Source organism: Lissotriton helveticus, chromosome 6 (genome assembly GCF_964261635.1).
Source record: "Lissotriton helveticus chromosome 6, aLisHel1.1, whole genome shotgun sequence".
Taxonomy (NCBI): Eukaryota; Metazoa; Chordata; class Amphibia; order Caudata; family Salamandridae; genus Lissotriton; species Lissotriton helveticus.
The window spans coordinates 1,637,497,236-1,637,524,692 of record NC_136067.1 but is presented as its reverse complement, the minus strand read 5'-3'; the positions used below and the strand labels follow the sequence as shown (position 1 = coordinate 1,637,524,692).

Genomic DNA, 27,457 nt, shown 5'->3' with positions numbered 1-27,457 from the left:
TAGTAGTTTGGAACCCGTTAATTTATCCCTCTTTTTGGTCAAGGAATGTTAGCAAGTACGCTTCTGAAATAAAAAAAACGCTAGTTGCAGAGCTTGCATGTAAAACGTGGATATTTATGTAAAAACATTCTATTCTAGAGGAAACTCCTGAATAGCCAGTCGCAAAGCGGTGCGTGAAGTCTGGCAGCTCAATTGTCCGCTGAGAAAAGAAAGCAGTGGCATAACCCTAAACACGCAGACTGACTGCGCGAATGGAACACGCGCTTGGCAGCCATCTTGTAGTTATTTAAATACAATTTACAGTACTAGCGAGTTGTAACATAGCATAAATCAAAACAGGACTTGAGTGCACGCCGCTAGAAGAAAATGCTTTATAGCTAAGTGTTACGAGTAGCCGAATTACTCGAATTCCTTATATGGTTTTAGGAGCTTTGAGAAATATATTAGAAAGAAATATATAAAAGTACATAGGAGTTTTAAAAAGTTTAGAATGTCAGTGAGACAACTCGCTTTGGAAAGAACAGGACGCGCGACCATTGAAAAACATGGATATCGGTTTCCAAGCGACAACATTTCTAATGTCAGAGTCCTACCTTTATGTCGATGGTTGTAGTGTCTAGCTTTGTTACTCAGCTTCGGCGACCTGACATATACTGTAGCAGACGACCATATGGAGGAGCGCTCAGGGGAAGTGACGTAACGGGACCCCTTCTGTCACGAGCCGGCGAAGACGCGTCACTAACAGACTAAAGTGAGAGCGAGAGGCGCGGGGAGCAGAAGAGCCGAGGTACACCGGGGCTGCCAGGAGGGACAATCCAGGGGGTGGCACACTCCCTGGCACAGAGAGGCGAAGGGCGGCGGAACGAAAGAAACAGCACAGGCAAGAGAAAACAGTACCAGAGGAAGACAATCAGTCCTATTCCATAGGAGAGACAGCCCAGAGAGAGACACAACCAGAGGCATAGTACAGAAGCGACAAGGATGAACGGAGACAGTCTGGTGGGCGAAGCCCCCGGCTTCCCCCACCAGCCTCAGAAGGAGATCGTGTACAACCAACTACTACCTTATGCCGGGTGTCTGGAGAGCGAGTCCCAGCAACTGCTGCACAACATCAAGGAGAACCTGGGCCGCGCTGTGCAGCTGCGGGAGCTGTGGCCGGGGGTACTTGTGTGGACCAGGAAGCTCAGCACGTGAGTATAGCCATCCTCCTTCTCTGCCATCCTCTCCCCGCATAACTCTAAATCATGTGAACGTGCATCCTGTCTTCTGAGTTGGTACCCTGCTCTGAAGGTGTGGGGGTCCCTCACATGTTTGCCCCTGGGTAGGGTGATCAGATTTTGAAAACCAAAACCGTGACATTTCGGAAAAATAGGACCACAATTGTACATCATTCGAAGCAAATACAACGAGGTACTAAGGAAATAAAATTGAACTTTTTAATCTCGGTATTTTACCTGCTCATTAAATTGCTAACTAGTGTTGCTTTGGAACACATACAAGATGCATCCCACTGTTTTCAAATGACCTCTGAAAACCGGAACAGGAGTTTAATTTATAGAAATCTGCCAGGACAGCAGGTCAAAAACAGGGTATGCCCTGGCAAGTCCGGGACGCCTGGTCGCTGTATCTCTATGTGATCGGGAGGGTTGCCTGAGCAGTAGCAGTGGTGCTGTCAATGTGAGTAGAGTATAAACATTGCTGATTCACTTCCCGCTGGCTGAATGCTGCTAGCTCCACTTAGGTTGAAGCTGTCCTGCCAAGTCATAGCAGGCCCTTTGGTGCCAGCGATGCTAGAGGGACCTTTCCAAACAGAAAGTGGTTTTAAAAACCCTGACTGAATTACTTTGTTGAAAGTTCGTAGTATCTATGTTTTTCATACTTTGGCATAATCAAAAGGCTGAGTTTTTATTTGTGCTTCTAAGTTACTTATTTCTCATTTTTCACCACTCAGAATAAAATCACGAACTAACTCGCAGGTTTATACAAGGGTGATTATTGTTTTTGTTTGGCTGTTTCTAGTTTCACTTTCTAATAACCTTACCCGACATGAGACAATGCTTTGTGATCTTTGACAGCTGCCACCTTTCATCGGCTGGAGGCAAGGGATTGTGGCCCTCTTAACAAAATGTGAGCAGGTGCAAGATGGATTTGTTTGGTTATACTCGCAGTTTGCTTATTGATGTAAGGGTCTTTCAACAAAGCCAGAGCCCAAACATAGAGTGAGCGTGCACTCCGAGGCCAGAGTTGTGTTCCCTCTTTTGCGAAATGTACGCAGATTTCTTAATCTCCGTGCGCCCCAGCGATTTTATTTATCTGCCAAAATAGGGAAGATTGGGAAATTGGTAAGTGAACGTTGGGTGTTAAATCGAAAATAAGGTCACCTTCCATACATGTTGGGACTCTCCAGTGGGCATCTTTATGTATTCCATCATCACTACCCAAAATGTTATTTTGCCCATGTCCTAACTTTGACAGCTGATCTCTCTGATGTTTTTTTGATAATCAATTTTATTGATTTTTTTGAGAACTTACAAGAGAAAAATAAAGTAATAGTGCAGCACAGTTGACCATTAGGCATTAGCCATGTATAATATGCCCGTATGGGCAGTGGGTAGACACGCATAGTGATTACGAACCACATTACATAAAAAATGTTTTCAAGAAGAGTGCACAGACATAAAGATCCTGTCAACCCAATTGATGCAACCATTTGCCCCATATCCTTTCATGTTTCTTTGGGTATCCCCTGGCTTCAAACAGGGGCATCTCCTGGGCAGCACACCAATCCACTCCTCTGCGCCATGTAGTTATTCACGGGGCATCAGGTTGTGACCATGACGCTTTCCCTAGGCATAGTTTATCTGCGCGGGACCCATCCAGGCCGTCCATAACTCCCAGGATAAGGTGTAGAGGGTTATGGGGTACCTGCCAACCCAGGACATGTGTGAGTTCGGATTCTATTCCATCCCGGTATGCTGTGAATTGGGGACAGGACCAGATCATGTGGAAAAAGTCTTCCGGCTGTTGTCCGCAGCATGTACACTTTGGTGAGATGCGCCGGCCAGCCCTTTAGAGGCATTCTGGGATGAGATAGCGGTGTGCAGATAATATAGTTGGATTAGGCGGAGTTTAGCTGAAGTGGTAGCCAATCGTCTTCCTCCAAGAGGCCCAGCCATCCCTCCGATTTGTGTCGGAGTGGGTCAAGTGTTGTAGGGCCATTATTAGTAAGAGTGCGGTATATCCGTGATACTCCCCCCTTCCCCAGTGATCTCTCTGATGATATACAACTTTTTGTCAGTTTGTAGATTTTAGAACCCCACTGTGACTGACTTAATATGAATCTGTAAAGTAAAGATTTATATTGCATAGCGAATAGACTACTCTGCATCTCTGCTTTTCTACGGGTTCTATCTTGTAATCTAAGGTTTCCTGTTGCTTCAGGTTCGTTCCGTTTGAATTTAGCAATAAACATTGCTGTTGGTTAAACTGACGGTCATTTTTCTGGATTATATATACTGACAGGAGTCTTCTCTAAGCTACAATGTTAGACCAGATTTGTATATCCTATGGTATTTATGCTAGCCATTTACTATACATTTACTTGTCTTCCTTCCATGGTTCTGCAGGAATGCTGCTGACCTCAGTTTCTTATGGGAGAATCTCATGGGGACATGTCTGCCTTCATGGTGATCCTGGGATGTGAAGGGAGGAGATTATAATTTTGCTAGTCTATAAAGTGGGAAGTTGTTTGCCAGTCTCATTTACTGGAAGAGAAACCTGCCAAAGAAGTCCCACTGATGCTTTATTTCCTGTTCCATGTGAAAAATGTTAACCCACGAGCATCTTGAGTTAGAACTACCTATGTATTCTTTCCCTTTGAAAACAGATGTGCTTTGGGGTGTTTTTTAGCCATGATCCTTGACTGTCACTTCGTAATTTTCCTACTTTTGTTGTTTTTTAGACATTTATGTAAGAAATGTGTGTACAAATATTCACTCCAGATTATTTGTATTTGTATTGTGTATTTGTAAAGTGCAACTGTCGCTCCGAAAGGAGCATCCTGGCGCTAGATAAATAGTGTGCAAGAGTTATAATTACAAAACTAGATAACAGCCATTACATAATCATCTGGGAGAGTATAAATCCATGTTTTAAGTTGCTTCCTAAACTGGCTTTCCTGATTTAAGGGATCTGAGATTCTTGGGTATTGCATTCCAAGCTTTAGAAGATAGGAAGGATAAGGTCTTGCCTCCTTTAGTTTTGTAGTTGAATCTTGGCAACTTAATCAAAATTTGGCCTGAAGATCTTAGCGTCCTAGAAGGATTGTAATGAGGGTATCGCCTGATGAGGTACTTCGGGCCTGTGCAATTGAATGCACGGAAGGCTATGATTAGGATTTTAAACAGTATCCTCTTATGCAGAGGCAGCCAATGAAGAGTCTTCAGGGCGGCCAAAGCTGACGATCTCCTCGGTAACTTCAGTACAAGTCTGGCAGCTGCATGTTGTACGCCTTGGAGTTTTTTCAGTGTGGCCTTTTTTACGCCTGCCATCAGTCCATTACAGTAGTCAAGGCGTGCAAGGATTAAAGCCACTGCCACCGCCTTTCTTGAGTCAGTGGGAAGGAAGTCGAAAAACTTTTAAAAAGATTTAATGATATTGAAGCAACTTCCTGCCACATTCCTCACATGCTGGTCAAATGATAATTCGGCGTCAAATAGGACGCCCAGATTTCTGGCTGACACCACAGCTTGTGGGGGCGCAGGGGAATCCTCTGGCCACCATTTGCTAGGACAGAATTGGGGATTTTTTCTCATGGGAAGAATTTCTGTCTTCTTGGCGTTGCATTTAAGGTGGTTCTATTCCATCCAAAGGAAGACATCCCTAAGGCAGTTCTTTAAATTTTGCTCGGCATTGGTGGAGTTATTATCAAGGGGGACAATGAGTTGAGTATCATCGGCATACGATGTCACAAGTATGGCGTATGACTCAATTAAGGAAATGAGGGGGACCATATAAATATTGAACAATAATGGGCTCAAAATAGAGCCCTGAGGGACTCCAGACTGCACCTTTTTTTCCTTGGAGAGGAAAGGACCCAAGGCAATGGTTTGGGATCTATCTGTCAAGAAGGAGATTATCCAATCCAATACTACATCTGCAATTCCGATATCGCTAAGTCTATCTATCAGTATTGAGTGGGAGATGGCGTCAAACGCCGCCGTGAGATTTAATAGGATCAAGACGGCGTTCTTCCCTTCATCCTGTAGTAGTTTTATAGAGTCGGTAAGTTCAATCAGGGCCGTTTCCGTAGAATGGTGAGGACGGAAACCCGATTGCTGGGGATGGAGAATATCGTATGTTTCTACATAGCTTTTTAGTTCTCTATAGACCATCTGTTCGGTTATCTTACCCAGAACCGGAAGGAGTGAGATTGGGCGTAAGTTTGCAAGGTCTGTAGTAGATTATCAAGTTTTTTCATGAGGGGTTTCACGATCGCTTGTTTCCATTCTCCTGGCACAACCCCTGTACTAAGGGAAGCATTTACAATCCCGTTTATAATGGGATTGACAACATCAATTAATTGATGGAGAATTCGAGGGGGATATGAATCAGAGGGAGCACCCGATTTACATGCTAGGATTACTTCCCGAGTTTGGGAAAGTGTAACCGGAGTAAAGACTCTGATACAACCGGTCGTGTTCTCTCCGCAATCCAGTGGGATGGGTGTCTGAGATAGACGAGGTGGTGGAAAATCCTTTTGTATTAAGACAAATCTTTTCTCAAAGAAGTCCGCAATCTGGTTGCAGAATTCTGAGGATGATGGGATTTCCGGCTGTAAGGCTCTTGGATGTGTAAAGGTCTTGACAATGGAGAACACCGTTATTTGTTTTTGCTTAGCTTCTTTGATGGCGTTAATGTAAAAGTCCTTCTTAGCGATTTTGATGGTGTCAAGGTAGAGTTTCCTCTGCTGAATGTAGAGGCTTCTATCTGTAGGATCATATGTTTTACGCCAATTACGTTCTCTTTTTTTACATAATAGATGGGATTTGGCTAGCTCTGGTGTAAACCACGGGGCATTTATCTTCCCTCTTTTCCCCCTTCCCCGGGAACGTTTGGGTGGTACACGATCTTTAATCTCCTGCTGCATCCAAATGTGAAAACGTTTAGAGTCCTGTACTACATCTCCGGACATGCTGGGGATCTGTGCCTGAGCGATTGGGTTGAGCTTAAAGTTATCCTCGACCAATGTCCAGTTGACATGGTTAGCTGGATGTTGACTGAGTTTTGCTGGTAGCCGAGGACGTGGTACCTGGATGCAGAAAGGAATTAGGCTATGGTTTGTCGAAATTTGTGGGACGGGTATCTGGGTCTCCAGAAGGGGAAGATTAGTGCATATCCCGTCAAGGGTGTGTCCTCCTTGATGTGTGGGCTGTGTTACTCTGTGCTGCAGATTAAAAATCTCTAAAGTCTGATGAAAATTAAGTGCTAGTGTGTCAGATTTGGACTCAAGCTGCAAATTGAAATCTCCCAATAGTGTGAAGTGTGGGTAGCGAAGAAGGAGCTGCCCTAAAGAGTCACTTAGTGATTCTAAAAACATAGTTGCACTGCCTGGGTGGGGCGATAAATCAAGCCTCCTGAAAAGGAGGAGGAATCATTTAGCTTAATAGAGAAACCAAGTCCCTCTACTCCTTTGAGGGGATCTAAATTGAAAGTGTGGCATTTTATGTGGTTTCTAAGCACCACCGCCACTCCTCCTCCTCTCCCCTTCAATCTGTCCTGCCTGAAAATAGTATAGCCGGATGGAAGAGCTATTGCTAAGTCTGGGTTACTATTCTCAGTTAGCCATGTCTCAGTTATAAAAAGGCAATCTAATTCCAAATCCAGGATAAGATCATTTATATCTTGACTATGGCTACCCATGGACCGTGCATTAATCAGTCCCCCTTTAAAATTTGCAATGCTGACAACAGTATTGATTGGGGGAACTTTTTGTCTTGACTGGGGACCAGGGCGAGTTCCAATTACAAAACCTACATGAGAATGGCCCCCTTATTTTATCCATATCAATCCTGCAGGGACAGCCTATTCCCGTATTGAGGTTCCGAAGCTCGCTCACCTGGTACATTAGGGTAGGATGAGATTGCCCAGCCCTTCCTGCGCCTGTCGCGGACTTGGCGCAGACGGGCTTTCCTTTGGCGCGCCTTCGGCGTGCGGACGGGAACTAATGTTCCTTATATACTGGTGGGGTGGGGTAGGGGGCATCCTGAAGCTGGAACGCTACCCGACTTCCACCCCCAAGATGGCGGCAATCCCTGTGTCCGATCGCGTCAGCCCTTACTCGGCTGCGCGTGGACCAGGGTTCGAGGTACTGCGAGGGCAAGGGAGCGTGTTGATAAAAACGGAAAGTAAATCTTTCAAAAACACCAAAATAAGTATTTAAGAATTTTAAAAATGTTATCGGCCTAACCCCCGGCTTTCCGTCTCAGGGGAGAACTGTTTGCACACTAAATTCTGAAAATGACCTGAAAATGTATGACAAGTTGGTCATTGTTTGAGAATTGTCAAGTATTTTTGTCCTTGCTACTGATGTGTGCTTATCCTAATCTTGAAACATTAATTCCAGCATCTTGTTCAGCCTTTTGGGAGATTATCAGTCAATTGCCAGTCTCATCTGCCTTTTATGTCTCTTATGTTTTACTTCATATAAACGTTGGACTGACCGCTGTCTTGTTATCTATATAGACAACTGGTTGTGTTTTCATAACAATCTCTTTCTAAGTAGTGTAATTCCCCGACACACACAGGGTCGACCCAAAAATAGCTACACCTGTGCAAACCATTTGGTGAGTTTTAACGAGGTAAAATGTACAAAACCCAACCCAGTTCACTTGTAACAAACATGTGAAGTCTGTTTGGCATGTGGCCAGATTGATAGTGTTTGAAAGTCATTGCAGTTTATTGCTGCTTGGAGGCCCAATTGAAAATAGTTTTCTGAATGAATGGAAAATGTACAGCACCACTCTACAGATTGAATTGCCTCCAAATACTGCCTGTTTAGATACAGTTGAATGTCAGTCGATTTAGAAAAGAAATTCCAACAAATGTCCAAGTTTGTGGGGGCGCACCCCCACGTACAAAAGCACCATCAAAAATTGAAATGAATAGGCATCTTAGTTCACTGGCCTTTCCAGAGGCCTCCGGTGGCGTATCAGTTTGCAGTTGTGGAATTTCTTTCTTACCCACTGTGCTGCAGGCATGTAAATGCATGCACAGTAATAGAACAATTGTAGAGCCCCTTTCAGTGTTCTGTATATTTGCTTAATTTATAATAACCTTAAGGTACAATTTTGTTTGTCCTTAAAAACCTACATTTAAATTACAATCAGGTGATTTTTGTGTTGTTACTTTTGGTCCAACAAGTGATGTGTTCCTACTTTCTTTCCACACTAACACTGCATCACCTTTTTTTTTTATAACTCATTGCATTACCCTTTGCTGTTATGTTTATTTTCTGTATCTATCACTGAGATACTTTGTTTTGACTGTGAAAATATATTGGTAGTAAAAAGGTGCGCCTATCATTTTAGCAATTTTTTTTTTATATCCTGAAAATCCAGCTGAATTGACATTGACATCTGGCCGGAAGCATGTGCTGCTATGTGACACCTCTTGAACTGTAAATTCACAGATATCAAACATTATCCCAATATTCTAAATTGGAGTACTCCAGAGACGGGGGTTTGATTTACTCCATTCAGGCTACCGAACGGACTGTGATATTGCTCTATGCTTGGCACTGCTGTGTAATTCACTATTTTAAAGCTTGACAAAGTGATATGTATGTATGAACAGATTTGTATGCAGCACCGTCATTGCTAGATAGCAACAGAGACTGTGAACAGCAGCCATTATGCCAGATCTATTATTGTTTGTGATAGTTCATAAGGACCACATTCTACATAGGTTCATAATTTGTGGTCAGGTAGTGCTTTTTGAAGAACTGCATCTTTATTTGGTTTCTGAATTGTGGGAAGATAAAATCCATTCCGATGGAGATGTTGTTCAGATCCTTAGTGTATAAACAGAGAAGGCCTGCATTCTGATTTTTCCTTCTTACATTTCATCACTTCCATACGATAACCTGTTATTGTGTTGGCATTGCCCACAAGAGACTGTACTTTTCTTTGCTAGTGATTCTTACTCTGATGGTCATGAAAATGATGCAGGAGTGGAGGGGGACCAAATGTAATTCCCTTTGAGGTTGGGCTAATGAGGTCGAACTTATTTGTGCCTTAGAAAGCTGCTGATATGTGTCATGTGCTTCAGGGGCTGCATAGTATTATCCAGGAGACTTTAAGTGTTTTTATAACCGAACTCAGCAGTGCCATATTGTCTTATCTCTGAGAAAGGATGTGACTCTGAAAGTAATTTCTAGGCTCTGCTCTCCGAACAGAAAGAGCATGATTACATCAGTCATTCTGGTTCCTGACTCTGTCATTGTTTACATAAACTGCCACTTTGTTGTTTGTATTATTTGAAAGAATGAGGATAACCAGGCCAGCCAAATTTTGGTGGTAATTTCCTCAGCTAGGGATCATGATGGTTTTGAAGACGATGCAGGCTTGGAAGAGCAGCAGGTGTAATTGCTTTAAGGTTGTGCTGAGCTTGAACTTCTTTAAGCCTTTGAAACATGCTACAACTTGTTGAACGCCCCTCAGGGCTTCCAGAGTGTTTTCCCGGAAGATGTTATATAGGACGTTACTTCCATCTAGGTGAAAGAAGACCAGGACCTGCACCATTATCCCGAAGTCAGGTTTGAGTTTCACCTTTTTCAGGAGAGAAAGCTAGTATGTTAGCTCGGTTTTCTTAGCAGTGTGTTCTTTGAATGAGAGATCTGTGTTGAGGCCGAATCCGAGAGACTTTATGTTAGGTGTCAGCTTGCAGACCTAGCCCTCCAGAATGAAATCAGATAGTCCAGCCCTGAATTTGTGGTTACCTGGTTCTCTTGGTAATGAGGAGAAATTCAGTTTAATTTGGGTTGAGTGTTAAGTAGGAGCTTGATGTCTACTTCTTGATTAGATTAAAAGTAACTCTGAGCAGTTGTGTGTCGCAAATCAAATATATTATATTTTGAGGTAGAGTTGTTTAATCTGCGTCATTGCTGATCTTGATCCATCATGTCTGGGGAATCTGTTGTAATGACTGAAGATTATGCAGGATTAGCTGAATCCTTTGGAGAACTTTGAGGGTGAGAGGAAGTTTCTTAGACCTGGAGTTTCCAATCAGAATGAGTTGATTGTGGTTTGTGATTTAAGAGATGAACCATTGTAGGGCTATGCTGGAAAAGCCCATGTCTATATACAGGGTGCGGATTAGTGCCTAGTCATCATTATATTGCTGGCTGTAGGAAGATTGAGCAGGCATCAGGAGACGGGGGTTGTTGCTGCCATTGATGTGGAATGTGTTTTTGATTATTTGAAGGATGGCCATTTGTTTGGTTTGGTGGAGACTGCTTTTTAGATGATTTTACAGATGAATTGTGGTTGGGTGATTGGGAGAGGTCAGTCAGTCAGAAACAACTTTATTCGGTCTAGCTAGACTATAAAAGTAATACATCCTTACAGATTAATGTAAACCGCAATAAGACCGCACAACAAGCAGATTGCAATCAAAAGACAATAAAAGCCAATAAATATAGATTGTCATAAAAATGTGAAAGACTCATACAAATACAAACAGGTAATAAAAGTTCTTCAATTACTACATAATCAGCGTTGCCCTCTGCTTTATAGCACATTGAATGAAAGTGGCAGTTAAAAAGCACATTTGCACAGAAGGAAGAGTCTGTAAATATTTAAAAACTACTTTGAAATATTGAATGTTGGCTTCTTTTAAAAAAGGTAACAAGTAGCGTTTTCTCAGCTATGTATACAATTTAGATTAAAAACATAGTGAGTTGTGCTTTGTGCTGATTGATCGTCGCAGGGACAAGCAGATAGGCTATGGAAATATGAGCCCTGACGAGGAAAGGCAGCCAGAAAGTGCATAGTCTGAGTCTGACTAACCAAAATCTGTAGTGCTGGTTACACACCCACGTTAGGTAAAGTTCAATACCAGTGTTTACACAATTCGCCTATACGCCTGGATATTGGGCATTAGGGAAGGTGACTGGAGATATTGACTGCTTTCAGAGTAGTTTTTTCTCGCAGGCGGAGGATCTGTCCTGTTTTCAGGTTATCTGTGAAGGTTGTTTGCCTGAAGAAGGTGTGGGCTACTATGATAATGTATAGATTATTTCAACGATAAGAATGTGCTCCTTGAATGCTGTAGAGGTATTCCAGTTGTGGACATAATGGGTAAAAGAGAAAACTGTGGGTGGATCACAGTAGAAGATATTTGTGATTGAGCACTCTCTATAATATAGAACATAGCAGGTATTAGGTATCATTGCCAAACATGAGTTGAATAGTTTATTCTATGTTGGTGATCGTGCAGCAATCCAAGGGTTTTATTGCCTATTGAAGGTACAGAACTATCTGTTGCTTTTTGCCTTTGGCTGCCTTGTGTGTTACAGAGAACAAACTAAAAAGGCAATGATTACGGCAAACACTGGCAGTATATATTGTTTTCTAAATTACTCACTGAAAAATTGAAATCTTAAATTTATCATGCTTGTAAAGTTCTAAGTTTGATACATCTTGTTCGAAAAGACCAAAGTGACGGGGATGCGCTGGGTTAAAATCATGAACTGGGTAGTTTATCATTGCTATATGTAGATAGACATTCACCTAGGTTTAGAACAAAGTAAACAAAAGCATATAAGTCATGTTTAAAGATTTATGTATTTACTTTTTTTACCTGGACTGAGTAGCACCGTATTTGAAATCCTTCCCTTTTCGACTGAGATCTGAAGTATGTCCTAAGCCACTGCTGACACTTCATCAGAAAGTGCTCTCGAAGCTTAAATGTGAACTGCATTTTTCTGGACTTCCTAAACGTAGGGGCGTACTTCTCATCAAATATTGTGTAGCCATTACTTCATTGTTCCAGACGACTAATCACAGAGTAAAGAATGGCTGAGTAGAAGTGTGATTGAGTCCTTCCTTCCTTTTGTGTGGTTGTCTTCAATTACCATACCATAGAGTTAATCTTAAGGTGATTTCTAGACTCTGGTATCTTTTTAGAAAAAGCACAATTACACCAGTCACTTCAATTTCTGACTGTCTCATTAGTTGCATACACTGCCTGTAAGTTTGTTTTATATGAAAGAATAAGGATGATCAGGCTTGCCAGCTTTAGAAACTTTTTCATCTTGTGATCTTACATGGAGAGGAGAGGGGCTTTGGAGGGACTTGGGCAGAGAATGGAATTTTGAACCCTCCGCTACTACTCAAACAGCTGCACCTACCCTCTCCCACAGTAAAAAGGAACATAGTTTAAGCCCCTTCTGATGTTCTGAGGAAGCTTTAAATGGAGTACAGCTCTGCAGAGCCTTCACTCCTGAGCTGAAATGTAATTCTGTGCAGGGTTTTCAGCTCACCCTGTGATTGTGGCTCTTCAGTGGGTGGCTGTGTTATGTGGAATGAAACTGTGCGTCACACTCTCTTGCTGCATGAGTTGGAAGGACAGGGATAACTTGTAGGAGTCTCTTGTGCTCTTTAAATTGGGGCAAAAATTCACTTTGCCCTAGCTTGTTCGAAGGTCTTTGGCAGGGAAAAGTGTTTTTTTTCAGTATTTCACAAATCCTTCTACCCAGTGCTTTAAATGGGCCGGTACTCACCGGTACTGAGTACCGGCACTTCTTCATTTTCTCCCCTTGAGTACCGGCACTTTTTTTCTAGAAGAAAGAGAGTACTGGTACTCATGGGGATCTGACATCAATGGAGCTCGTCACCAGGACCCAGCGTGAGCTGCTTTGTAAATCAGAGCAGGGGTGTGTCTGCTGAGTCATTTTCTTATCCAAAGCTCTTTCACAGTGGGCGCTAAGAGGGGGATGTAAAATTAAATGGGTGGCGGTGGGAGGCACTATTCAGGACATAACAAAAGAACGTATGGGAAGGCTTTTACAGTCGCCACGCATCTGAATTGCTTTCTTGCACACTTCCACATTCGCTGATTCCTATTTCATCGACCTTGGACAGACCTTAAGACCAATCAACAATGTGGAGATTGGCACCTGGTTCCCCAGTACAGACATTGTCAGCTCTGGCCCTAACTCCGGTTTACAAATGTTCCAGGAGAGACTTGTTTATTTATTTTATGCGTTTTTATATAGCGCAGACTTTACCCGAAGGTGTCAGTCAGAGCGCTTCACAATAGGAACAGTAATGATACATGAGGAGAAAATTACAAGTGAACAAATTACAAAAGCAAACGTTAAGTTACATGAGGCAAAAGTGACAATTTTGAGCAAACAAAATACAAGAGGTAGCAAACGATACATTACAGGAGGAAAAAGTGATATGTGTGCAGGTTAAAAAAGCATACAAAGTACAAGTAGAGGTATAGTATTGCAATAAATGGCAGACACTCAAGCACAAGAACAAACGTTACATGATGCAATGGTGGCACTTGCGCAAGTATCTAAAGCAAACAAAATGTAAGAGGTAGCAAACAGTATGTTACAAGAGAAAAGTGACGTGTGCATGTTACAAAAGAGTACCAGTACTGGACAGATGGCTCAGTGGGCTGTAGGCCACCGGTTCGATTTAAGGCAGGCTGAAGCAGCATGTAATCCTTAGGCGGTTGATAAAATGCATGCAGATTTCGTGCATACAACCTTGGCACGGTCAAAAAGCTAACCCCGCCCCTTGTTCTCCCTTAGCCCCGCCCTAAACTCCACCCACTGCTCCTTTTGGAGAGTACCTGCACTTATTTTTTTCCATTTAATGCACTGCTTCTACCAAGTACACCTTCGGCACTAGACCCTCAGTAAGCGTGGTCCGAGCAGTCCAAGGCTCCCTCAGAGGGAAGGTGGATAGGTGATAGTAAATGCAGGCTTTCAAGTCAAGATGCACACAGCAACAGCAACAAATCACTTGTCTAGCCAAATACTCACTTTTATGAAAAAGAGAAGTATTTTATTTCTGGTGCTTCACAAAGAAAAACAATGACATTCACAAACAATCATACAGCCAACCTCCACCCATAACATCGGGGCTCTAGTGTTTCCCTGGCAATTTTTTGTCCCACTCCCTCCTCACTGTAGCGATAGTTATTCTTCCCATGTGACTATTGGTAATATCCAGGGTATGCGTCACCAGTAGTCTGACTCTCAAGAGTATACTTTGACTCTAATTTAAAGTCAGCAGTTTTCCAGTGCCTCAGCAGTAACTAGTAGTCAGCTCCCCTGGGGCTGATAGGCCCAAAATCAGTCTTACCCGCACTGGCAGGCATGAAGGGTGGGCACCTGGAGCAGCAGCAGCTAAGTTCAGGTGAGTTGGCAGCATGCAGCCATGCAGGCTACACTCAGTGGGTGCAGAGTTCCTCACATGCGATTGTGCTCCCATAATGACAGAAGGTTCTTTGTACTTCCTCCTGCAGGGTAAGTATCTGATCCCTCTCCCGTTTGGGGACTGTCGCATTGATACCGACGTGGGTGATGGGGCACAGGTGCTTCCATGGCGTTCTCACTTACCTTACCTTCACAATACAGGGGCTCCCGCCTGATCTACACAGTTAAGTCATTGGCGGCGGCCCTTCCTGACATATAGGGTTGCTGCCCGCTAGGGCAGAAGGCTTAGGGTCTTTCCACACGTTAGTCTGTTCATGGCAGCCCCTCCTGCCTTACGGGGTCGCTGGCTCTGCACTATGTACGGGCTCTGGCCTGAATGGCACAGTGTGACACATGGCTTAATTCATGGCAGCCTTCCTTTGGGATACGGGTGTGCTGACTTTGTCCTGCACACATGCAGATCGGTGCAGCAAGTGTTTCCTCACACCTCCTAAAGAGATTCCACCCAACAGGGTCCCTAGTGGACCTCGCTCCCTCCAATGCTCTCCTCTTCCTCACAGGGCACACTGGCCTTGGCAAGCAGGCAAGGCGCTGGTACTTCAGGCTCCAAGGTAGGTGGTCTTGGATTTGTTGGTTGATGCTCCTCACTCAGCAGGGAGACTAGCAGGCCCTGGCACCCAGTCCTGGTCACAGGCAGGAGTCTTGCAGGCCTTCCCCTCCTCACACAGCCTGTCTGGTTGCTTGGCAGATAAACAAGCATTTACAATGCAATAGGTCTCGCATTAGGAAAGTTTGAGCTATTGGTATTGTAAATGGCAAAGGTTTTATTTATGTTTTTTTTTTTAAATAGCTAAATTAATAGCTTTGTCATTTACAATGCCAATAGTTATAACTTTCGCAAATGTGATACCTATAGCATTTGTAATGCAATATGTTTTGTATTAACATGACTTAGATGTATTGATATTACAAATAACAATGGCGTTTAATTTTTTTAAATAACTAATACTTAAATAGAAGTTATTGTAATTTATAATGGCAATAGCTTAAACTTTTCTAAAGAACTTTTGTGAAATTATGTTCAGTGTATTTTATTGTGACGAAAATCCAAGAACAGGAGTGAAATATTTGTTGCATTTAATTTGTGATGAGGATTTAATTTTCGGCTGGCTGGGCGCGAGGAGCATTTAGAGGAGGGTGCGGTGCCTGTGGGCACAGCACGGGCAGCACCCCCGAGGATCGGGCAGTTTCACCAGGACCCGAACACCGACCGAGTCGGGGCAGCCGGATTGTCCGCGAATCCAGCGAGGCAGCCCCCAGTGCCAGCCCCACAGGTTACTTACAGCGCGCTCACTGCACCCAGCAGCACAGGCGACAGAAGCGCACATCATGAACTGTAGCGTTAGCCTAGAGGCGCCGTTTAATTAAAAGCCAAAACGAAAGCATTAAAGAAGACTGCGCAGCTTCCTTCAAGTTTAGTTAGAATTAAAGAGATCGGCGGGATATGCAACTTTGCTATTACAATAAAATGGAGGAAACTCTCTTCCAAATCTTCCTTGCAGCATCCGATGTTGTTTGCAGTGACGGCGGCCACCCGTGGGGCTGGGCAGGGGGCCTGTGTGTATCAAGTGTCAGCCAGGGTGGTAAAGGCCCCGGCGAGCGGCACCCCGAGCCCAGCCTAGGGGCACTCATTACAATCAGGGCTTGTGCAGTGGTGCAGACTGCAGAGGGTACAGTTTACTAATATACACTTGAGAGGGTGGGTGAGTTATGGCCGCTCACGCCCCCCCTCCCCGTCCTACGTCTTCCACATCTACCGGAAGCGCGGGGTATTTTCCAGAAGGGGAGTTTAGTTCCTGGTTTTGTTTTGTTTGCATTACTCTGGGGCCTATGGAATGGAGTAGGGCTTCTGAACCCCCACCCCTCCACCCACACACACCTCCCTGGTGAAGCCCGTACTGCATGTACCGATGAAAGCCGTCAATCCGAGCAGCGCTGCCTCCTTGGCCTTACCCCACCAGCCGCCTCTCCTCCCCGCAGCCCCGCAGTCCCGGCAGAGCCCCGCCGTCCTACCTGCTTGGTCATGTAGTCGATGAGGCGCACATAGAAGTCCTGCTCCGTGCGGATGCCTGCAAAGGAAACACACAGCGCTTACAAGAAGGGCCTCAAAGGAGGCGCAGAGGGGGCTTGACGGTGGGCCTGGTCCGGGCAGAGTAGCTGCTGTGTAAAGCTCGGAGCCGCGCGCGTGAGCTTCTACCGTAGACAGCTCACGTCGCGCGGCTCTTAGGTTTCGTTTTCCAAAGCGCATGGCAGAGTCGCGCTCGCACACATGCGCGCTCACGAGGTCAAATCCGAGACGGAAAATGCGCGCGTCTGACTCTGTCCACATATTCAGTATACTAAAGTATACTAAAGTATACACGAGGTCCCTTCGCTACGCTCGACCTAAAAATGTTGAGGTCTCAAACAAAACTCCCCTTTTTTGTAGTCTATTTCCAGACACCAAATATGATTTAGGGTATGAATCATTGACGTTTTATGTTGGGGGGGGGTCTGTTTATTTTGAATTGTCTGCTCTGCTTCGCTCTATTTCCCTGAAAAGCAGTCTGCCACAGCAGGAGTGACTCCATACCTGATAGCCCTACATCATAGGTCATGGGGTGACTAGAGTTCACACCTGGATATCCCCCACAGTGATATGTGCATCAAAGTTAGCTGAGGGCCTAGCCTTACCCTTTATGATTATCTTCTCAGCCCTATCTCCTTCCTGAGATGTGCCCAGAACCCTTCTTTGTGACCTCTCACTAAATCAAAGAACATCCTTTTAAATGTACAGGGGAAGCCTGGCTCTCTCCCACCCACCCAGCTTACAAGAATGCAATAATACACAAATCTGTTTAGGGGGATTTCTCTACCTCCTCTCCATATTTCACTGCATGCTTGGGTCTCCCAAAATGGAACCCAGGTCCCTCAATTTATTGTACCACCCACAGGCACACATACACCCAGTGTATGTAAGCAACTTACTCACACTGAAGAGCACTGTATCCTTTATATATTGTACCACTCCCAGGCACTTATACATCCAGCACATGCATTTACCATTCACGCACTGCATAGCACTACATCCTACATGTATTGTACCAGTCATGGGCACACATACACCAACCACATGCACGTACTGCTTAGTACTGCATTATCCCTGTATTGTACCTTCCCTAGACACTCCTAAACCAGCGCAGACACCACTCTTGTTCTGCACAGCACTACACATAAACCAATATAGTTCAAGGGTAAGTTAAGAACACATCAGCAGAACTTTAAAAATAAGCGTACCTGTAGGCCTCACTCCACTGGCACAGGCTAAAAAGGACGTGTTCACTTCGACTTACGACTACATGGTATGCTACCACTACCGCACTTGTGCTGCTAATTCCTGGTGTAGGCACTAGCTTTCTACCATTGTGAGTGTAGCGGTTTGGGCACCCCCAGGCCAACAAGAACGCAATCCGTGAGTCAGTCCTATGTCACGGCTCACATGCATGATCCATATTTGTCTGACAACAAAAATCAGCATTATGTATCCAGACATAAGTACAGTTTGGGCACTCGGAGCAGGACTGCACATTCATTACCATGCTGACGACTTTTCCATTCCAACACCATCCTATACTACAGTTCGTATTCATTGAAAGTCATCGCCAATTTTTTTTTAAATCCGAAAGAAGACTCCTCGCTTTCTTTGAGCTGTTTCCTTCAAGTATTCTTTTTGTTCTTGTTTATCTGTAAACTGTTTAGTCTGCAATAATGAGTAGTGTGACGACTGACAGAAGGTAATACAGACTCATACGGCTATGAAGGGATTGGTAGGATTTTTTCCCTCAGACTCGTGGTACAACCATAGTTTCCCTCAACTTTGTAGGATATTTGCCTATAAGTTGAAAAGAGGTAGGGGTCAGTTTATTGTTTTTGCCCATCGGCCTGTACTGATGTGCTTAGTTGTATTTGAGCACAGAATCACAGTTGTGTATATTAGCAGTGAATACATCTAAAGTCTTCATAGTTGTCAGTTTGCCATCTATGGTATTAAAGGCTTGGCTGTGAACTATAGAAGTTAGTTGGAGTGGAATATGTGTGGCCTTAAAAAAGCTCCAGGAACAATGCTGAAATCTCCTAGCAACTTCTCTGTTAGCATTTGTAGTTCATTTTGACCATATTCTTCCCAATACTAGACACAGTTTCTGATTTTAAGATGTCCACTGGACCTATTGAGACATGTTACTGAGTCACATTTTGGTAACATATGTCCATGTAATTTACTGACCGATTGTTTTCACTGAATAAAAATCTTATGGCCAGTGTGTCAGATGTACTCTGTATCCCTCGAAATTAAGCGTCTTTTGTGTATTTCAAAAAGTGGAACAGTCTGCTGTTGGGACTTGTGAAAGGATGGGCAGTCCGATTTCAGTGCACAATAAGTGCACAAACGAAGATGCCTCGTGTGGGCGAGAGGGTAGTGAATTTGTGTGGGGAAACGTTACAATGGACCCCAAAGGATGTGTTTTTTTTAAAATCAGAAATTAACTTCTAAACATTTTGTAATAAATATAAATGACAACTTGTTTTTGATTCATGTTTTTAAATGTTTCTACAAGTCTAAACCTGGGAGACTATTTCATTTGCATTGTTTGCAGAGGGTGTTTGAAGTTAATTATTTAAAAGGTTTTGGAAGCCAAGATATCAACCATTTACTTATTACTAGTACACGTTTCGATATATCTTGAAAACACTTGGTTCTGTGTACTGGACGGTACCTGCCCTGTGTGATGGATTGTTCCTTGAGGTACTGGCGCCTATAAACCACTTCTCTGACAACCTTTAAAATCTGTTTGTCAATTTTAATACCTCACCATTGCAGTCATAATGCTGTTTTTAACCAACAGCTGCAATGTGCCTCAGTACACCCAGTGAACTAATTTTACTTTGGACGCTGTGTATTATTCCTTTGTCAATGACATTTGTAACTTAGACTGCCATGTTTAATCCTCTCAGAGCAATGGCATATTTGCACTAATCTGCTGTGCATCCTTCCCACAATGTATCCCAACAGGCACAATTGAAAAAAACATATCCAATAGCTGATCTAAATTTGTCACAGACGTACGTTTTGGTCTGTCGGTGTACTACATATGACTTCTATCACGGTGTTCTTTCCGAATGATACGTAAGCAGTGGGCGTGTGTAACAAGATATGTTCTTAGATAAGGTTACTCGGGGAGGAATGATTGATCGCTGTTTAAGATTGAGACATATGGCATCTGCAGCTTGTTTTGATATTTTGACACTGTCCAAATCCTGTTGAGTAATGCTTGTTGTTCACACTAAGACATTTCCTAGTGCTGTTGGAAGGCTGCTTACAAATTGGTTGTCTGAGCTAGCCAATAACAAAACATGAGCCATCGCGTCAGATTCGAAAGACTTTACGAGACCAGCACAATTGCTGACTAACTTCATATTATCAGGATTACAGTCCTGGCCTGTGCATGCTGGAACTTAAAGGCACAGCCTTATAATGTGAAGAGTGAAAGAAGTCCTTTCATGCTGAGGGCTGTTAGCTGATAAACCAGGGCTAGCTGAATGTAATTCCGTTGACATGGGGCTTTTGGTAACTGGATAGGGCTCTTGTATTAACCCCAGTTGACAGAAGGTCTGTTTCTCTAGTTCCTCAGAATCCAATGCCATTCATGTAACCACGCAAAGGGCAATTTTTCTTGCTAACTGTTCTGATAGTATTAAGGAGATGTGCCATCTTGACAAGCCAGATCATTGTTAAGAACAGTTGATGTTCTTTGAGTTCACCTATTTAGAAAATCACTTGCAACATAAACACATTTGCACAAACTTTGTGTACATGAATTGATGGGAAACATTTTGATGATTATTTTAGGTCGAGGCTGGGCAGCGCAATTCCTGTTTTGTGGCATGATGTATTGGAGTATGGAATAGAAGCCCCGCCCACTCTCCGCCCATATTTTTAATTTGCTTGTCTCATTGCCTTCGTAAATGCTGGCTTGTGATTTGTTAATGGGCTGTTTAGTAACACCATGTCTTCATTTGTAACCTCCCATGAGGACTGGCCCTTTTACTTCGATTGTTACACAGTACACTATTTTTGTTTAATGAGTTTCGCCTACTGCAGGCATGACATGCTTACCTGCAACATTCAGCACACCATGCGTGCTTTCACTTTCTGAGCAGCCCGGGACAATGGCGGCGGCTTCTTTTCAATAGGTCTCGCATTTACAAGCGTTTGTGCTATTAATTAGCAAAAGAGGTAAATAAAAGTCATTGTCGTTTACAATGCCAATAGCTTAAACTCTCACAAATGCGAGACCTATTGCATTGCAAATGCTTGCTTAGTTAGCTGCCAGTATTTAGTTCTCTCTCTAATTCTGACTACATTTAAGTAAGATGTTGGTTTTATTGGATACTGTCGGCTGAAATAGAGATGTGACTTGCTCATGCAGTCCCCTATAGAATACAATGCTTAAAATGTGTGATGTGCCAATTACCTGAATAAGGACATTTTACGCTTGTTTTTTATTAAAGCTATAGTCTGAAGTGCAGCTTTTGCATATAATGACATTTTATAATCACTTGATTATATGTATACATTGTGTGTGTGTCTGTGTGTATAAGTATATGTATGTATGTATATGGGTACATATTCACTGAAAAAAAACCAAAAATTACAGGGACGTTATAGTTAGCTTCACATTTTGCACATACAAAACCATAGAAATTCAGGAAGCCACTATAACTAGTGTCCTGAGGTAACTATAACTTGCACTCCCACCGCCAAAGAAGATGTCATGAGTGATGTAATATGTGGGGTAATTTGCAGTGCATGGCGAGGGCGCAAATTATAGTTACATTAGGGCACGAGTTATAATTACTTGAGATAACTATAACTGCTGAATTTCTATGGTTTTGTGTGTGTAAAATCTGAATCTTACTAAAACGTTCCTGTAACCTTTGTTTTTCCCAAGAATTTCTATTGTTTTTTTAAATGTTTTTTCCTAGCTATAATGTTCTTGTATCCATTGAGTTTTTAGTGATTTTTATTTTTTATTTTTAAATGGAAAATGTACTATGATTTGACCCAGATGTTCAATTTGCTAATATACATTTTCACAAGCTAATAAATAGATTTTATTCACGAATTCATTGTACTTTATATATTTTAAAGCGCATTTAAAAAAAAATGAAGTTCAGGTAACTTATGTAGACTTTCTATAAATGCAATACACCGAGCTTTTCTTTTTTTTTATTAAATTCATTTTATGGATCCTCTGAACCCCTTGCGAAGCTTCTGACAAATAAGGGGTCTACCAGTTATATTGCACACATTCAACACCAACAACACAGTTATTACAAACATATGAGCTCACAACTTCAATAAGTGCATCACTGCCTGTATGTGGATCTAAGTGGGTGTGTGAGTGGCTTTGTGGGTCTTTTGAGTGGGTGGCTGTACGGATGTGTGAGTGGTTTTGTGGGTCTGTGACTGGCTGTATGTGTGTCTGAGTGGCTGTGTGGGTGTGTATTTTTTTAAAGTGGCATCTGAATTCACAGATCCTCGCGTGCTTTTTGGGACAGTTTATTGCCCATTAGCGGTCCCTAATAGACTCCCCTATTAGTCCCATGGTACATCTAATCTGCCCCATCTATCACTTTTACATTTTATTTTCCCCCTCAGGGAACCGTGTCCTAGACAAATTAGTGGGCGCAACTTTCAGGTTGCGGCCACATAATCACTGCTTTGGGTCATGAAGCTCTCAGTACTGGGTGCCTGCTAAACTTAACAGTGGCACACTGATGCAGAAATGCATGAGGACAAAACTATCTGCTTATAATTTGCAGTGACCAAAAAAACAACTAACTAAGTTTTAATCAATTCTAAATGATTAAGTTCTATCAATGCAATTATTAAAGAGACTGCACGTATTTAGATAGTGCAAACATACTTTCTCATTTAAAGGAAGTGGAAAGAAGGGCAAAGAAATAATCATGGATAAGCAAATCAGAATCCACTTCAGGTTTTACTTTGAAGACGCCCTGTTTTAGAAAACACAATAAGTGGAACAATCAGAAACGATTTCCTGAATATGAATCACATGTTTTCATTTGGCAAGTATCTAGTACTACAGCTATTAATTGAATTTACTGAAAAGGAATCAGTTGAGACTTTAATTCAATCGCGAATCCCAGTGCATGTAAAATAGTGTTTATACTCTATAGTGTTACTTGGACAGTTTGTGGATAATTTGTTTCAACAGCCATTCTTTCAGATATGGGTACTCTTGGTCAGCCTGTCTGTGAAGATAGCCTATGACAACTGCCAACACGTTCGTAAAAACCCTGGGAGCTGACAATGGAGCCGAATGGTAAAACTCTGAATTAAAAAAGAAAACATCCTACTACAAATCGGATGTCTTTTCTGAGGAAGGATTGAAAAATATGCATGCTGCTGGTCTAGTAAGACTAACCACTCATGCCACTATAGGGTAGCCAAGATAAAAAGCTGAATCTTAAACTTCTTCTTTAGAAACGTGGTCAAGTACCTACGGTCTCGTCTAGAGCTCAGTAATCTGCCCTTCTTTGTTAACAAGGAAATGCCTTGAGTAACGCACCAGTTCCCTCTGAGCGTTGTGCGGGCTAGCTCAACATTTTTGGCTAAGAGAAATGTATCCTCTTGCATCAATGTATTTATGTGGGTGGAAGGGGGATGGAGGTGATACCACGGGAGGCTTTGTTGCGGTTGACTGGGAGTAACTGAATTGGATCAATTGAAGTACCCATTGATCCAAAGTTATCCTCTGCCATTTTGAGAGAAACCCGGACAGTCTGCTGCCTTTCTCCTTACACCTCTAAAACTTCGGTGAACTCTTTATTTTACTTTTCTAGTGGACCATTCTATGTGTATGTCCGCAGGCTGTTTCCAGCAGGTTCTAATGCTTTTATAAATAAATAAATAAAACAGGAATACTAGGCATAGAGTGGGCCAAAATGCCATGCCGTGTGCCAAGCAGGCGTGGTGGCCACTGGTTTCTGAGGTTGATGAGCAGTGCTGTAGTAGTGTAGCGCTAATTAGCACACAGCATGGCTAAGGACACACCTTATGTCCAGAGCCTGCTGTTCATGGATTTAGGCCATGCAGGATCGACACCGTGAGAAGGGGTAAAGGCAAATCTTTGGTAATTGTTAAAATTAATCGTTTCTGCATTCTTATCACCTTATCAGCTTTGGTCCCATATTTGCCATTTGGCTTTGTGCTGTAAAAAATGTTTTCTTTCGCAAGCCCACTTAGGCATCTTGCTGAAACATTAGCAAATGATCAAGCACTTAAATCTATATTTAAGAAATCTGCAATCCACATCAAAAGCCTGTTTAGAGCTTGTGTTATACTCCATTAAGAACTATATTAGCTGCACCTCTAAGATCTCAAAACTTTGTATATATCTGGTTCATATCAAAAAAGCATTTCAAGCCCTGATTGCTAGCTGTGTTAAGCATGCAGATGTCAAGGAAAGTGAGGCCGAAGAAGGTGTTGTGGAGGTAGCAGAATAGGAAGTTCAAGGAGAAAATGTAATAAGGGGGGGGTCTGTTGCTTGAGGGAGAGTAGTCAGCAACTTGGGGTTGTAAGTGGTGCAAATCATCCTGGAGGAGCAAGTGGCTCACGTTCCAAAGATGCTGTAAACTTAGCAGATACTTCAAGATTATTACAAGCATTAAAAGTAGCAGGTGTGCCAGAAGTGTGCCATGAAGTTGAAATATCTTTCGTTTTCAAACACTTTCCCCAAGATAAATAACAGGGTGCTGCTGAAACTCACCGATACATTGAAATATAATGGGGAAACCTGATATCAAGAAAAAATAATGAAGAAGAAAATTATAAAGAAGAAATCGGGAGATATGAGCAGGAAAGTGGTGAACCCTAGGAATATCAAGGTGCCTAGAGAAAATTCAGAGAAAAACAAGGGACGAGAGAAAGGGTATCCTTGTGGGGAGAAGTAAGACAAGCGTTTGAGAGAGAAGCCTGCAAATAAGGGTAGAGGGGAGGAGGGAAGGAAGGGAATCTAGGAAACCCCTACCCTTGTATACAGCTGCATCTACAGAGAATTGTATCAAAGACTGCAAGTACCACAATATTCCAAGCGTCCCAGAAGAAGGTAGAGAGCAATAAAAGTGATGCAGGGGGACAAGAAATAACAATCTTGGAAACTTCTGTCTGCCACATGAGGATGTACGAGATTGGTTGACCAATACACACTGATTGGACAAGTTATTAGGCCTGTCCTTTCAATGGATTCTAGATTTAAAACATAGCAGGTTTGAATGTTACCAATGCTTGTCAGTCATATGAAAGGGTCAGAGTTCAATAAAGCGCCCTTTCTACTGTTTGGCCTCACAAATCCAAGCAATCAGTGACTGGGCGTATTCCCCAGATGATCCTGTGAGATGCTACATGGAGGAACCATCTTAAAGGCACTCTTTCTATAATGGACCCCACAGATCTGGTCTGTGGACCCCAATGCCGTCGGTACTGGTGGCATGAGATGAACTAGGCAACACGTAGGATGGAAGGGAAGGGTGGTGAACAGTGACAAATCGGAAAACTGCAGGGCTTTTCCTGGTAGTACTTGATTGGCGTATCCATTCTTAGAGATGTGTTTGAAGTGGGGGAAGATGAAGCCCTTTGCTAGCAGGCATGTAATACTACAAATACATGCAACTTGATCATGCCTTGATGGCAGAGACCATAGACAATTGAAACTTCACGGACACTGACCCCTTGGGGTGCCACTTTAGAGTAGACATCTTCGAAAGTTGATTAATAAGGAAGTGGAAAATGGATTCTGTGAAAAAGATCGCCCTTTCAAGGAGTCTGTTGGGCATTGCAGCTCTGGCCCAACAAGGGGCACAGCAGGACGATGAAGCATGCCACCATTTTGTGGGTGAGAGCTTGTTCTCTGTAACTATGTTGCCTATGATAAATCCAGAAATGTATGAACGAGTCCTATTTTGGACGAAGTAATTTCTTCATCCTTCTTGGAACCACACACTTTATCTTCATGTTGGCTGAAAGGCCCCTGCTGTGCTAGTAAACACTGAACTCACATAGAACACAAGAAATTGAGGTCTTCCAAGCAACTTATTGTTTTAAGTAACCAAAAACGAACTTACATAGTCCAGACCAGAGGCAAAATCGGTTGTCAGGTGGAGAAACCAAGTATGAGCAAGTGATGATGGTCAAGAGACGAAAGGATTCAAAGGAAGTTCTAAGCCCTACATGTAGTAGTTATGGCTATATAGTAGACTCATTCAACAATATATTGACTTTAGTAGTAAGTGATTAATTTTGCAAACAAGTGGATGTAGTGAAATTGAGAGAAAAAAAACAAGGAGCAAAATATTAACGGAGGATGTTTTCCAAAGTTGGAGAGGAAGTTTGTTCCATAATCTGAATCCTTAAACTGTTGCAGAGCTTCCTTCCATCCTAACCTTATGAAATTTGTGTGGAAGTATAGAAAAAAAATTGACCTCCGGTGTCTGGCATTTAGGGTTTATTTATACAGGTTCTTCAGGCTGGAGGTGCCAGTGTGATAAAAGGCTCTGTGAACATTCATCAACGTTTTAAATGACATCCTTTTGGTAATAGGAAGGCATTGCAGATCTTTTAACTTACTTGAAATTGAGCTGTGCATGCGAAGTCTGAGGAGTAGTCTAGCGGTCGAATTTTAAACCAGCTGCAGTATTCCTATTAATTTTCCTGAAAGGCCCACATGCAAGGCATTAAAATAATCCACCCTAGAAGTGATCAATGCATGAATCATAACTGTCTCGGTTGAGGACAGTTAAAAAATATATATTTTCCGAAGCATTTTAAAGAGGCCAAACCAAGTCGATGTAACTAAATAAATCTTTTTTAAACTAGAGTTGAGATTCAAATCAAATCAAACTTTACAACAAGATTCCTGACCACTACCACAGCTGTAGGCAGGGATCAGAGTTCGTGTGGCCATCATTGGTCAGACAATGCTCGATGATTGTTTCCCAGAATCAATACCTTCTGTCATATCAGATTTTAGTTTAGATTTTTTTTAGCCAGATTGTGCATCAGAGATTAAACATTCATTATATATGATATCATTTTGCAGGAAACCTAGTCCGCCTGCTGCTGGGAATTTGTGCTTTATTCCAGCAAAAAAAAAAAACGTTTATCAGTGATAGAACTGAAAGGTCGCAGATTAGTGAGGCAATAAGTGTAGCTAAGAAAGAGGAAGACTTTACCCTTAGTTTGGAAGATATGCAAGTGTTAAATATAAACTTAACCAAGTGACCAGACATTGAGGGTATACTAAAATCATGCTGCTGAAATTGACAGAATTTTATGAGACACTGTTTTATTTAGAAAAAAAACACCAAGGACACAAACTGCTAGGCATGGTTTTATTGTTATTGCCATTTTTAGAGGTCTGGAGTAACCAACAAGGTATGCAGTTCCTAACGAAAATTGCAGGCGGAGGTATGTGATCTCGCAAGTGAACCCTAGTGTGGGTATTCACAAGGACAGGAGAAGGGATTCCTCCTTATTGGAAAAGACCCTCACACACCCAACAAGCAGGTGTCTTGCTTCATCATTGGGTCTGCTCCTACTCGGGTCGGCGCTGCAATACCCGATCAGGCGCCTGTGATGGGGCTTACTTGGCGGAGATCTTTATTCCTTAAGCGGTTGGGTGCAGTGCGTGTGAGGGCCCTAATGCGAAATACAAGTGTAGGTGGTGATATTGTGTGAGTGTGTGAATTAAAACAGGGAATAGTGGTCAACTCAGAACAATTTTAATGTGTTGTGGTCACTACCCTGGTTAAAACTAGAAGAACGCACACTCCCACTCTAAGGTATGTGGGAATATGTGCTGGTGTAATAGGTCAGCATGT

The 27,457-nt window shown here is 42.6% G+C and overlaps 1 protein-coding gene across 2 annotated transcripts in view; it reads left to right on the top strand.

The window, feature by feature from the left end:
- Window positions 1-580: 580 nt before the first annotated feature.
- Window positions 581-27,457, top strand: part of PSME4 (proteasome activator subunit 4) — a 1,411,622-nt gene continuing 1,384,745 nt past the window's right edge. Inside the window, exon 1 of one of the 2 annotated variants that reach the window (XM_078649478.1) lies at window positions 581-1,190. In XM_078649478.1, the coding sequence (XP_078505604.1) occupies window positions 982-1,190 (209 nt within the window). In that variant the 5' untranslated portion in view covers window positions 581-981. The remainder of the gene's footprint in view (window positions 1,191-27,457) is intronic. The other variant, XM_078649477.1, reaches the window with a different exon arrangement.